The sequence below is a fragment of the Cyrtonyx montezumae genome, unplaced genomic scaffold (genome assembly GCF_038088225.1).
Source record: "Cyrtonyx montezumae isolate F1298 unplaced genomic scaffold, pur_monq_1.0 scaffold_20, whole genome shotgun sequence".
Taxonomy (NCBI): Eukaryota; Metazoa; Chordata; class Aves; order Galliformes; family Odontophoridae; genus Cyrtonyx; species Cyrtonyx montezumae.
The window spans coordinates 8681093-8693241 of NW_027071937.1; the positions used below are offsets into that span (position 1 = coordinate 8681093).

General features: G+C 57.0%; 3 protein-coding genes across 3 annotated transcripts; all 3 read right to left on the reverse strand.

Annotated features, from left to right (window-relative positions):
* Positions 1–277: 277 nt before the first annotated feature.
* On the reverse strand, positions 278–1066 carry HDHD3 (haloacid dehalogenase like hydrolase domain containing 3). Its single transcript, XM_065737169.1, has one exon. It carries the CDS (start codon positions 1014–1016, stop codon positions 300–302), a length of 717 nt encoding a protein of 238 aa, XP_065593241.1. The 5' UTR covers positions 1017–1066; the 3' UTR covers positions 278–299.
* A 133-nt stretch (positions 1067–1199) lies between these two features.
* Positions 1200–5841, reverse strand: ALAD (aminolevulinate dehydratase). Its single transcript, XM_065737685.1, has 11 exons — positions 5714–5841; positions 5468–5518; positions 4254–4350; positions 3645–3780; positions 3159–3242; positions 2836–2924; positions 2480–2535; positions 2027–2114; positions 1630–1716; positions 1348–1477; positions 1200–1279 (listed from the first exon to the last, which is right to left on the reverse strand). The coding sequence occupies exons 1-11, from the start codon at positions 5824–5826 to the stop codon at positions 1200–1202; spliced, it is 1011 nt and encodes a 336-aa protein (XP_065593757.1). The 5' UTR covers positions 5827–5841.
* A 3364-nt stretch (positions 5842–9205) lies between these two features.
* Positions 9206–12139, reverse strand: POLE3 (DNA polymerase epsilon 3, accessory subunit). Its single transcript, XM_065737684.1, has 4 exons — positions 12057–12139; positions 11502–11587; positions 10325–10443; positions 9206–10150 (listed from the first exon to the last, which is right to left on the reverse strand). Exons 1-4 carry the CDS (start codon positions 12120–12122, stop codon positions 9990–9992), a joined length of 432 nt encoding a protein of 143 aa, XP_065593756.1. The 5' UTR covers positions 12123–12139; the 3' UTR covers positions 9206–9989.
* Between the last annotated feature and the right edge of the window lie 10 nt (positions 12140–12149).

The following is a 12149-nucleotide window of genomic DNA, read 5'->3' on the forward strand; positions in this document are numbered from 1 at the left end:
TGGATGAGTGTAAGCGAAATGCTTTCTGTGCTGCCCCCAGATACATTTCCCAGCTCCAGCAGCAGAAGGCCCCACCCCAGCTGAAGCACTCTGAAAGAAAACAGCACAAATGCTGTGTGTGCCGGGTACACTTTATTGCCTGAATGTTGCTCTTGCCCTGTGGGCAGTGCCTCTCCCCACGCTCAGAAGCGCTCGTTTCTTTTCCTTGCCCCAAGCAGCAGTAAGTCACACTCTGGGAGTGGAACACCACTCAGCAGCAGCATCAGTCCTTCAGTCCTTCTGGACGGCAGCTCTTGCTGCTACCCCTCCTCGATAACAGCCAGGAGGTGGCTCAGTGTGGGCAGTATGTGTCCTGGCGGCACCTCCGGCTGTGAGCTCTGCCCAGGGGTGCGGAGCAGGAAGCTGTGCATTCCCGCCTCCCGTGCCGCCCTGTAATCCCTGCTGTAGTCATCCCCGACGTGGGCCGCTTGCTCAGGCAGCACCCCGCCAAGGCGCAGGGCCGCCCTGAAGATCTCCGGGTCTGGCTTGGCAGCACCGGCAGACTCAGAGGTGAGCACGAAGTGGAAGTGCTGCCGGAGGTTGCACTGCGCCAGGACGCTCTCCAGCCTGTTATCGAAGTTGGAGACCACCCCCATGCGGAGACCGCGGCGGTGGCACCGGCTCAGGGTCTCGCTGGCTCCCGGCAGCAGCTCCCAGTTACGTGCGCTGCAGAAATCCCGGTAAAGGTTTTCCGCCATCAGTGAGAGCAGCGCGTCTTCGTGCACACCCGCGAGCCGGAAGGTTTGTTTGACGACATCCACCCACCACTGCCTGGAGCTCAGCCCCTCGGCCCGGCCGTAGTTGGGGAAGCGGTGGCTCTGGGCCCTGTAGGCCGCTCGGAAGGATCGGCTGAGCGCCTCGGGCTGCACCTGGAGCCCGCGGGCCTGCGCCTCGGCCGCGTAGCTCAGCCCCACGGGCTGCCGGAGCCGCAGGAGCGTGTCCTTCACGTCCCACGTCAACAGGCGCAGCTTGAGCATCGCTCCGATCAAAGTTAGGCTTAAAGGGAACCTACAGCACACACGGGGGCGTCGGCACGCACCGCGAGCCCGCGTCAGCCCCGCGCCCACCGGCGTTGGCGGGCACCGGCCCCGCCCCGGGGCAGCACGGGGAGGCACGCCGCCCCGCCCCCGCCCCTTCCGCTGCCGGCCCCTTCCGCCGGCTCAGGCGCGCCCCGCCTCCGCCTCCTCCCTCATCCAGCGCAGCAGCTGCGGCGCGAAGTACGTGATGATGATGTCGGCTCCTGAGGGGAGGAGAGCGGATTGGAAGCGGGCTCGAGGCAGCCCGGCCCCGTGCCCTCCCGCTTCTCACCTGCACGCCGGAAGGCGGCCACGGCCTCCGTGACCGCGGCCCTCAGGCTGAAGGCGCCCGCCTGCGCCCCGTGCCACAGCATGGCGAACTCGCCCGAGACGTGGTACACGGCCAGTGGGTGCGTGGGGTGCTGCGGACAACGGCAGGGCTCAGCGGGACAGCGTCTGTCCGCCCCGCGGACTGGAGCCCTTCAGCTGTGCAGTGTCCCCTCCCGTTTAGGAACGGTGCCGTGGCTGTCCCCAGCCCACACTGCTCCTCTGGGACACCTCAGCACGGCCTTACCCGCTCCTTGACGTCCCGCACGAGGTCCAGGTAGGGCATCCCAGGCTTCACCATCAGCATGTCTGCACCCTCACGCACGTCCCGGTCCTGCAGGGAGAACGCACGCAATCCCTGCAGCTCACAGCTGAGGGATGTTTCCTCGGAATTTCTGACCCACTAATTACTTTCCCAGGAGCCCAGGACACAGAAGAGGCCCACAATGGCCACAGGAGCCCACAGCCGGGCCTGGTACCTCATCCCTTGGCCCCATGCTTCAAGCCACACCGGGGAATGGGGCACCCAGCTCCTTATACGTGCTCCTCAGGCTCTGTGGTGAGCTGACTTGTGCAGGGCAAGGACCCGTGGCCATGTTGGATGGATGAGATTTCTGGTCACCACAAGGCCCAGCTGGACTCACCACAGCTCGCAGTGCCAGGCCGCGGGCACCTGGGGGCAGCTGGTAGCAGCGCCGATCTCCAAAGGCAGGTTTGGATTGTGCAGCATCCCTGGAAAAAAGTAGGGCACAAGGATCAGTGCCTTCAGTGTGAGGCCAGGCTGGGACAGTGGCCAGAGCTGCTCTCCCTTCCTCCCCATCTTACTCAGGATGGGGAGCAGCCCCAGCAAGTGAGAGCTGTGCCTCTGCACCCACAGCCCTCCCCATGCCTGCAGGGTTGGGGTGAAGCTGATTCAGACATTTTCCTTTTGGTCTCTTCTAAATCCTCAGGGCCTCTTGGGGTCCAGGCCTTTTTTGGGATGAGCTCTACCTCCTGGGTGAGCCAACGCGCATCCCAAAATACACTCTGGTGCAGTGCTGGCTCTCTCCTTGTTTCTCCTGCAAATGTGGGCTGTTCCCATCTCTGCAGAACCTCACCTGAAGGGTCCATAGAAACATGAAGCAAACTTGGCACTGTAGCTCATCACTGAGACCTGCAGAGGAGAGTGGGATCATGAGGACTAGAGCTCTTTGCTGCATCCCACCTTGGGGGTGGTAGCAATCCCTCCCACAGTTGGTTTATATTCTGTCCTCTGGAAGAGGCCTGGCATGTCACTGGCCCCATTTGTCGGGCCAGAAACCTTCCCTTCATGCATGCACCAGGGCAGGAAAATGCTTGATGCATGTCCTGAGCAACACAGAGGTTCACTTCTTCTACTCTGTGCCCAGGCTAATTCATGGTGCAGCCATCCCATTGGGGTTGCTCCCATGGCACACACACGTCCCATGCTCACCTTGTTGCCCATGTCGTTGGAGATCAGAGCCTTCTTTATGGCTGCAATGCGCCCATCCATCATATCCGAGGGGGCAACAATGTGGCAGCCTGCAGGGAGAGGCCAGAGATAATGAGCCCAGGGCTCTAAGTGCCAGCAGGGGGGAGTGACCCTGGGCATTTCCCTTCTAGGGCTGAAGGTGTCTGGGGTCCCTGCAGCTCCTCCAGGTGGATGCTTTCCCAGCTCAATGAAAGCCCTCCCATTGGAGCCAGGCAGTTTGCTAGAGATGAGGGGGCCAAGGTGACAAGAACCACATGCAGTTGCTGCTGCTAGGGATTGCTCACCTGCCTGGGCATAAGCCAGTGCCACTTCTGCTAGCCGCTGGCAACTGGCCTCGTTCTGGATGGTGCCATCTTCCCGCAGGATGCCTGGAAGAAAAAATGAGTCAGACAAAGGGCAGGACAGCAAGCTATAGAGATGTTCACAGAAATGAGTGGAGAAGGTGTTAGAGCTGGATAAGGAGGAGCTGAGCAGATTAGCAGTGCAGTGCCCACAGGCTGGACTCAATACATGAGTGCTCCAGGATGATAGTGATGGTGAACCTAGATGGACTCAGGGATAGGGAGTATGCTCCTGATCCACCTGTACCTCCCACCCTAACTGCAAAACTCAGGTCACCCAAGCTCAACACAGTGCTGGGAAGTCTTGAGGCAGGTGCTGGCCAGGCCCCACTGGCACCCAGAAATCCTCATGAGAAAGAAACCCCCAGGGACTCCTGGTAAGAGGAAGGTGCCTGAACAGCACCCCAGTCCCCCATGCTGCGTGCTCACCGCAGTGCCCATGGGAGGTGTAAGGACACAAGCAGACATCACAAGCAATGAGCAGCTTTGGGAATGTGGAGCAGATCTTCCTGATGGCCTGGATGGCAGGTGTGTCTTTTGCATCTGCAGCAGAGCCTCTCTCATCCTGCAAGAAGAGAAATGCCTGAGCACACAGAGCTAAGGGCCTCCCACCAGCTCCTCTGTGGCTGCAGATCAACCCAGGAAACATTCTTGAACTATGAGACCTCATGTTGCAGAGTGGTGTGATCACCAGTGGTGGAAAAGGGTGACAGAGCATGACACTGAAGTGAGCACAGACCTTGAGGCCACCCTGCAACACCTCCCAGTGCAAGACTGGGTCAGAAGAAGCAGCACAGTATGTGCTCTTCTCAGCCTCCCATGCTGCTCTCTGCAGTGCAGAGCTCTCTGCTCTCTCCTCACCACTGATTCAGAGCAACAGAGCAGAGGCACCCAGAGCTCCTGGGAGCGTTCTGGTGTCTGCCATCCCCATCCCGATCTGTGGAATGGACTGCTACAACCCCAAACTGTCCCACCAGCTCCACAGTGCTCCCCCAAACCTCTGTGGCCCCATGCCACCACCTGCTCATGCACACTGACCTTGGGAACCTTGCTGGGCACCCCAAAGATGAGCACACACTTCAGACCATCCTCAACAAGGGGCTGCAGCACCCCCTCCAGCTTGTTGACTCCATACCTGAGAAAAGCAAAGTAAAGGGGGCTGCCAGGCACCCAGACCTGCCCTAAGGGGTGAGCTGGACGGGAGCCATGCTGAAGGCTGACCTGGGGACCCTGCATCACTGCCACGAGGCAAAGGGGGCTGCTCGTGTACAGGGGCAGAGAGGCTCAGCAGCATACAGCAACCACTCAGGTATCAGGAGCCCATCCTGCTTTGGGACTGGGATCTTTGTGATCCAGCAAATACACTGTGAGTGTACATTCAGTGCTAGCACACAGCCCTCTGACCTGAACAGTGCTCAGCACCCAGCTGGCAGGGCTCTGCCTGATGGGCCACTCAGGGAGGGACCCAAGTTAATCATTAACTTGGATGCTGGTGCACAACAAGCAGCAGTGGGAGATACAGAGGAGGTGCTGCTGGGAGGAACAAACCAGGCCTCTATCTGGGGCTACAGCACAGTTATCTACCAGGCAGAGACAGAGCAGGGAGCCTTGTGCTGTCTCTGCTCTCCAAGGATGAGCGTGGCCTGCCTTTGGATCCCTTATCTCAGCTTTCCCGTTGCAGATCTGAGCAAGTCAGGCCTGGGCTCAGCACAGCGTGGGGTGCTGGGCACAGTGCCTGGTGTGACACAGAGTTCAGGCTCTGCTGCACACACTCTGCTTGCACAACCATGGCCAAGTGCCCAGGGCCAGCAGACCTGGTGTTGGGAGCAACAACGTTCTGCATGACTTGGCCAAGCTGCCAGGATCCCCTCCCATGCTGACCCACCTCCCACTGCACAACAGCAATGGCTGATCTGGAAAACCTGCCCAACACACCCTCTGGCCTCTGTCCAAACCTTGCAACCAGCAGGAGCTGCCCATTCTGCAAGACTGAATGCAGGACAGGGGTCCACGTCCACGTGCTGCTGGCATCCCTGTCCTGTTCCAGCTTTTCTGTGTGCCCAACAGGACCCTGCACCACCCAGCATCTCCAGTTTGCTCACCTTCCCCGCTCTGAGCAGAGGGATGTTCCCACCCTAATTGATGCTGGGGGGATCCCCAGGGAAGGGAATACAGGGAATAATATAGGAGTGTTGCCCCTGTCCTGTGCTCATCTCCAGCTGCAAGGCAGCCTGGCTGGCTCCAGCCCTTACCTGGCCTGTCCAGGGAGGCTGGCAATCGGCTCCACTGCATCAGGGCTGTCACTGCAGAGGGTGGATGGGACAGAGATGTGAGCACTCAGTGTGAGAAGGAAGACTGCAGATGGGCTATGCCCAAAGAACCCGGCCCCTGCCCCATGCTTGTCCACAGGGAATCTTTTGGGGAGTCCCAGCCCCTCCCTGTGGTGCTTTGCCCAGCCAACCTGAGCTTGGTCGGTCCCCAGCCCAGGGCTCACTCACGTGACAAAGATGGGGTAGATAAGGTTGGAGGCATCGAAGGTGGTGGCTGTGCACTGCCACGAGCGCAGCACGGGGTGGAAGTAGCCACTGTGAAGAAGTGAATCTGCCTGCATCTTGGGAATGCACAGGATGTCGTGAAAAGAGACCCTGAAACAGCAAAAATAAGGCAGGTGATGGGCTGAGTGCCACTGAAGCACGTTTATTGCTTTATGTCTGCATCAAATGTCTGCCCTGGCAGAGAGCAGCCTGAGATTAACAGGCTTTGGCACAGGAAATGAGTACTGCTCACTGGGAATCAGAGCTGCTGCTCAGCTGGTGACTGTGAGATGGAGAAAAAGAGAACGTGATGGCCTGATGTGCTGCTCTGCTCAGACATCCGCGAGCTACAGTGAATTCCCCCGGGTATCTGCTTCCCAGGCTGCGGGGATGGGGCAGAAACCTCTGCCCTGTAACCCAGTACATGCCATTCCTCCTCTGCAACGCTCACCTGCAGGCTGCACACCGCCCTGCACAACCACAGGACTTGCCTGTAACAGTGTTTTCTTCTTCTTCCAGACCTCACTAATAATCTCGTGACTGGGTAATTTAGATGTACATTTCACAGCTTACTCAAGCCACGTTCCCTTTGCCCACAGCTCACACAGGGCGTCAGCACCTGGCTGATATCCACAACACTACACCTCACTGCTCCTCCACTGGTGCCCAGCTCTCCGGGGACACACTGACCTCATTCTGCTCACCGGGACCACAGCCCAGGAATGGCATCGTATACTGGCACTCACCACACTGCTCAGGGCAGAGCAGGGCAGGAGATGGCTCCATTCCTCCAGGAAACTTTAATTGGAGGTGTTCCCATGTTTTACAAGCAAAGACCCTTGAGATATCCCAGTGCAGAGCCAAATTGTCCAGCTGCATCACTCTCCCACCTGAACCAAGCTGCCTGCATTCCTGGCTTGGGGACGGAGCAGCCTCTCAGTTACTTACACTTACATATATCACAGGACTATAAAACCCTTGATGGTGCACATGCACAGTGTGGAACAGCTGGCAGCGTGCGGGCAGTGTCCTGGCACTGCAGGAAGGAACAGCCAGCCCAAGGCCACTGCCACTCCATGCCCATGCAGCAGAGCCCTCGGGCAGCAGGCACTGCCGGGCACGGCTCCAGGCAGTGGAACAAAGGGCTCAGTGAGCACAGCACACCTCGAGAATCCAGAAAGTGCTCTGAGCGCTGATCCCACGGATGGGGACGGGCGGGAGCAAAGGCGGCAGCTGCCATCGCACTGTCAGGGTCAGATAGAGGCCACAGCCTGCACTGGAGAAGTGGGAAGGACTTGTCCAGAGGAGATAACAGCCCCTGGGCCCCCCCAGGGGAAGCAGCCATAAGCCAAGCTGAGCTCTGACACTGCCCAGTGAGGAGCTGGGGGACATCACCCACAGCTAAAGGGGAAAGCTGAGCTCCCAGGAGACACAGCAGAGCTACACTAATGAGGGCAGGTTAATTAGCAGTCAGTAACAAAGGACAAGGTGTTCGGAAGAATTTAATCTTCCAGATAGGATCTGGAAACGTGCTCAGAGATGCTGTGGGAACACGTGTGGTGATACTGCAGGAGTGACAGCGCATTTGCCGAACTGCAGCACTCACTGCCCCGTGACTTCCCAACGCTTTCTTCCCTTTGGCCCTAAAACCAGGCACTGGCAGAGTCCTCTAGTGCAGACAGGCAGTGCTCCTGGCCTCAGCGCCAGGGCTGTGGCACCACGCACTGGGTGGTTGGTGCCTGCGGCTGGCTTTGCCACGATGCTCAATGTTCTCAGCTGTTGGCAGAGACCCATAGGGACCACTGAGTCCAACCCCGGCTCCACACAGCACCACGCAAAGCCCAACGCTATGGCTGAGTGCAACGTCCCAACGCACCCTGAGCTCCGGCAGCTCGGGGCTGTGCCCACCACGTTCTGGGGCAGACCCTTTGCCCGACCCCCACCCGACCCACCCCTGACACAGCTCCATGCCGTTACAGAGGCCCCGGGGCCCCGTCCTGGAGCTGCTCCCCAGCGTCTGTCCCCACTCCGGGGGCAGAGCCAGGGCCGCCCCGTCCCAAGGGCACAACCCGGCACCGTTACACTTCCTGCGGTCGGTGCGTGCCCGGCCCTCCATTTGTCAGGATCTCTCCCCAAGGTCCCTGTGCCCTTGAGTAAGCCCAGGGCTTCGGACGCCCCGAGACCCGTCCGAGCGCCTCTCCCGCCCGGCGGTGACAGCACCGAGCCTGGAGGTGACCGAGCCCCCGCGGCCGCCAGCTCTACCACAACGGGCCGCGCCGTGCGGGCACCTCCAAGCCCCGGAGCGCTGCGCGTCGGCCCCGGGCACGGCGGACCGCCGCTCCGCACACGCAGCACGGCCCGGGTTCACAGCGGCGGCCCCGCGGCGCTGAGCGGACCCCGCTCCGATCCCCGCACCCCGCGCTCACCTGCCGCCGCTTCCCGCCGCGAGAGCCCTGCGAGATTTGCGTAGCCCCGCCCACTGATTTACATAGCGACGCCCCTCCGCTGCTCGCAGAGGAGGCGCCAAGTCTCGCGCGGCGGAGCGCGGGAAAGGAGCGGCGCGCGCCTGTGTTGGCGCGCTCTCAGCGGCGGGACGCGCCCTCCCGCGGGCGGACCGCGTGGCACGGGCCCCGCACGCCGCGCTGGACGTCCCCTCGTTACCATCCCCTGCAGCCACAGCTCCGTACCGCGGCTGCTACCGCTGCGTGCTCAGACACGCGCTAAAGCAACTGAAAACAGCTCATTTATTAACCATGGAAATGAAAGATTCGATTTCTGTAAAGAACCTGGCTTTTATTTAAACGCGCCCCTGCCGGAATATGCACCCCACATACATAGTAGAAAAGTTAAAAAAAAAATAGAATAAACCCCCCCGAAACCTAGGACAACCATTTTTGCTCGTGAGATCTTGGGAGGACATCTCCAATGCAGTCCCTTTAGCCACCACTGCCTACAGTAGAAACCAAGCACGGAAAACCCACTGGTTCAGCTGTGTCGGGAGCTGAGCACCACATCCACCTTCCACAACACAAGGGATAACTGCTCCTCCCAAGTGCTGTGCTGATGCTGCTCATCAGCCACCCGGTGGATTCCCTTATATGCACCCAATGCTTTCCTCAAGCTTCCTTCACCAGATCCCAGTTATTTCAAATAACAAAGCACCGTGTCCAAACAAAGAGTTTATAATCTCAGATAATCTTTCAGCTGGTTTGACCCTGTCTGTCCCAAGGAGGCTGCTTTAAGAGCTGAGGATTGAAGCTGGCCTTTCCCACACAGGACTGCGCCGTCCTCACTGCATCCCTGGAGCCTGCGCTGGGAGGAAGGCCACAAACTCTGAATGACTTAAGAAGTAAAAACCAACAGCCTCAGCTATTCCAACACTTCAGCACTCACCAACCTGTCCGCAGGAAGCAAGCAGAGGGAGAAGAGCTGAGTCCATCAGAGCCACTGCTGCCGACCTGCAGCACACATCCATGCAGCCTTCGTTCTGCTCCTCAGGCACTGTTCTGCAGTTAGCTTTGCTTCAGTTTTCATAGAAATCCCTCTTCATCTCTGAGGGCTTTGAAGACACGAAACACGAACTTCTGGTAATCAGTTTACTTCATAAGCACTGCGAAGTCTTTTGATTTCGGTTCACTTATGGGAGGAATTCAGTTTGGGGAACCACTGGCCATTGTACAGACGTGCTGCACACAGCTGGTGAGGTTGAAAGACACAGTAGGACTGTCAAAGAGCAGGAAAGAGAAGGCACAGCCAGAATGCAAGAAAATGAAGGAGAAAACGTATCACTTGGATAAAAAGTCAGCTTCTAAGGCGCTTAACGTCATCACACAGACTCTAAACCCCAAAGGGTTAACGAACCAGGGTTCAGATCGCTGCTTGGCTTAATGAGCTTATTCAAAAGTTCTTTCATGTTCTCCAGGTCAGCTTCTGTACTGAGCATCTGACATTTCTCTTTTTTCCCTTTGATTCAGAATCAATCCAGCATAAAAATACCAGCCCCATTACTGTCTGTTCAGCATCTGGGGAGGCTGCCAAGTCCCCTGCGTGCAGGGAGGAGGTGAGGCACCCATGAGCACTGCTTCAGCCAAGTCCTTTATGTACAGCTAAAGCCAGAGAGATAGATTCCAGAAGAACAGTACACAGCTCTACTGGAAACCAGAGGGGACACAGCAAGATTTCTTTACAACATTTATATCCCTAGTAACAAAACCCAACCCCGTATGTCTCATTGGCAAGCTCAGTTGTCCACCTCTTCCTCATCATTTTGCTCTTCTTCCTCCATCCTTTCATCATCATCATCATTATAATCTTCTCGGCTCTTATCTTGTTCCTCTGAGTCTGCCTTCCTGTCTTTATCTTTTCTTGCTTCTTTCTTTCCCTTCTGTTCACGTCTGTAAACTAAAAAGAAAAGAACAGTGAAAAACCATTTCCACCTCGTGAGCATTACAGCAGCTGGAGCCCAACATCCACCTGCTGAACTCATAGCAGCAACTCACTGTTGCTTGTCTGATGTTCAAAGAAAACAGAACTTGGTGCAATTGAAGCTCCCCCATTTTGGTCTGAGGACAATACCTTCCAAGGATTCTTTCAAAGGGGCTATAAATCGCTGAAACTCCATTTCCTCCATGGCAGAGAGAACATCACCGGCATTCAGTGTTTTCCTCTTCCCCTTCATGGCAAAGTTATTTGCACTAGTCAAAAACAAGGAGAAGAGAGGTAATGGATAACTGCCATCAATTTATTCTTGTTTATTACAGTTCTAAACATGTTCCAGAGGAGGGCCACAAAAATGCACCAGGGAATGCAACACTTCCCTATGAGGACAGGCTGAGAGCTGGGCTGAGCAGCACAGAGAAGAGAAGGCTGTGGGGACAGCTGGGAACAGGCTGTATGAAGGAGAGGGACAGAGACTCCTTAGCAGGATCTGCTGGGACAGCACAAGGGGAAATGGTTTCCAACTAACAGAAGGGAGATTTAGACTGGATATAAGAAAGAAGTGTTTTACACTCAGTGCAGTGAGGCACTGGCACAGGTTGCCCAGAGAAGTGGCAGTGTCCCATCCCTGCAGACGGCCAAGGTCAGGCTGGACAGGGCTTAGAGCTCTGATGGAGCACTGGGTGTCCCTGCTCACTGCAGGGAGTGGGACTACGTGACCTTTTAAAGGTCCCTTCCGGCTCAAATGATTCTACGACAAATTAAAAAAAGATTAATCCCCTAAATATCCAGTGTTTTTTAATCATTTTCCTATAATAATGTAAGATGCCCACTTGTTGTCACTGGCTGTTTGTGTTTTCACCTAGCTGCATTGCTTTCCCACATCACTGATTTTCTGATTGCCTGGGTCTTTTCTACCAATAGCCATGGGGAAGGAGAAGGCCTGAACACTGGCCACGAAGCAGTAATTCCACAAAATCAACACCAGAAAAGCAACTTCTGCAAAGTGTATTCAGGGCGAACACTCACCCCCATGTTCCCAGCCACCCCAAAGGCGTTACTGTGCCCTCTGTGACCAGTTCCAGGGCTGCATGGTGAGCTTTCAAAGTCAGCCAAGGGTTCTTGCCTTTGCCAACCTGTAAAAGGCAATACAAACCCAACCACTGCAGTCTGCTGGACTGAGGTACAATAAGATTGTTTTATTTAATCGAAGAGACAACCCCAAAATGTACACAGCGACAAATTTCCAGGACAGCCAGCAGAGAGGTGCATTATAAACATCAGTTACTGGTTACGTGATGCAACAAATTCTTACCATGACGTTGCATAGAGCACAAACACACTTGCTGCTCGAGATATTGCGCTCCGAGCTTCTTTGGATATGTTCACTCCATCAGGCAGCTAGAAAACAAATTCCAATCTGTTAGCTGCTGCTACAAATGACTCAGAGTTGTCTTACACGCGTGCCTGTCCTGCCGCGGCATTCAGAGAGCTCAGCACGACTCTCAGGAGTCACTTTTCAGGCTGGATACTAGGCACAATTTCATCTCATTGAGGGCACTGATGCAGTGGCACAGCTGCACAGTGGGGTGGTGGGGTCACCGTCAGCTCAGCTCTGTGAGTTACAGCCCCGCTCCCCGAGGGCTCAGGACCGAGCACACCATCACATTCATTACTACACAAAGCACAGCCCTGCTCCGGGCGGGGGCTGTCCCTGCGGCTCGGGAAGGCCCACGAGGGGCTCCTCCTGGGGCCGGGCCGCGTTTGGGGCAGCGAAACCCCGGGCCGAGGATCGCGAACGAGGGTGAACGAGCGCGCCCGTCCACGCGGGTGCACAGCGAGCACGGGAGCCCCACGGCCCGGCACCCACCGCCTCCTTGATGATGCGGGTGATGACGGCGTTGGGCAGGTTGAGGTCCTCCGGTCTCTCCGCCATCCTGAACTCCCGCACAGCACTGCACAG

Bases quoted from the DNA above. Each gene is read 5' to 3' on its own strand.
- ALAD (XM_065737685.1), bottom strand. From the start codon at position 5,826: ATGCAGGCAGATTCACTTCTTCACAGTGGCTACTTCCACCCCGTGCTG. The intron at 2,115-2,479 runs GTGAGGTTCTGC...ACTTTTTTCCAG, and splicing joins TGTTTCTATGGACCCTTCAG to GGATGCTGCACAATCCAAAC. The intron at 1,717-2,026 runs GTGAGTCCAGCT...TTCTCCCTGCAG, and splicing joins GCCTGGCACTGCGAGCTGTG to GACCGGGACGTGCGTGAGGG.
- POLE3 (XM_065737684.1), bottom strand. From the start codon at position 12,122: ATGGCGGAGAGACCGGAGGACCTCAACCTGCCCAACGCCGTCATCACC. The intron at 11,588-12,056 runs GTGGGTGCCGGG...TTTGTTTTCTAG, and splicing joins CCCGCATCATCAAGGAGGCG to CTGCCTGATGGAGTGAACAT. The intron at 10,151-10,324 runs GTATTGTCCTCA...TTTTCTTTTTAG, and splicing joins TTTGAAAGAATCCTTGGAAG to TTTACAGACGTGAACAGAAG.
- HDHD3 (XM_065737169.1), bottom strand. From the start codon at position 1,016: ATGCTCAAGCTGCGCCTGTTGACGTGGGACGTGAAGGACACGCTCCTG.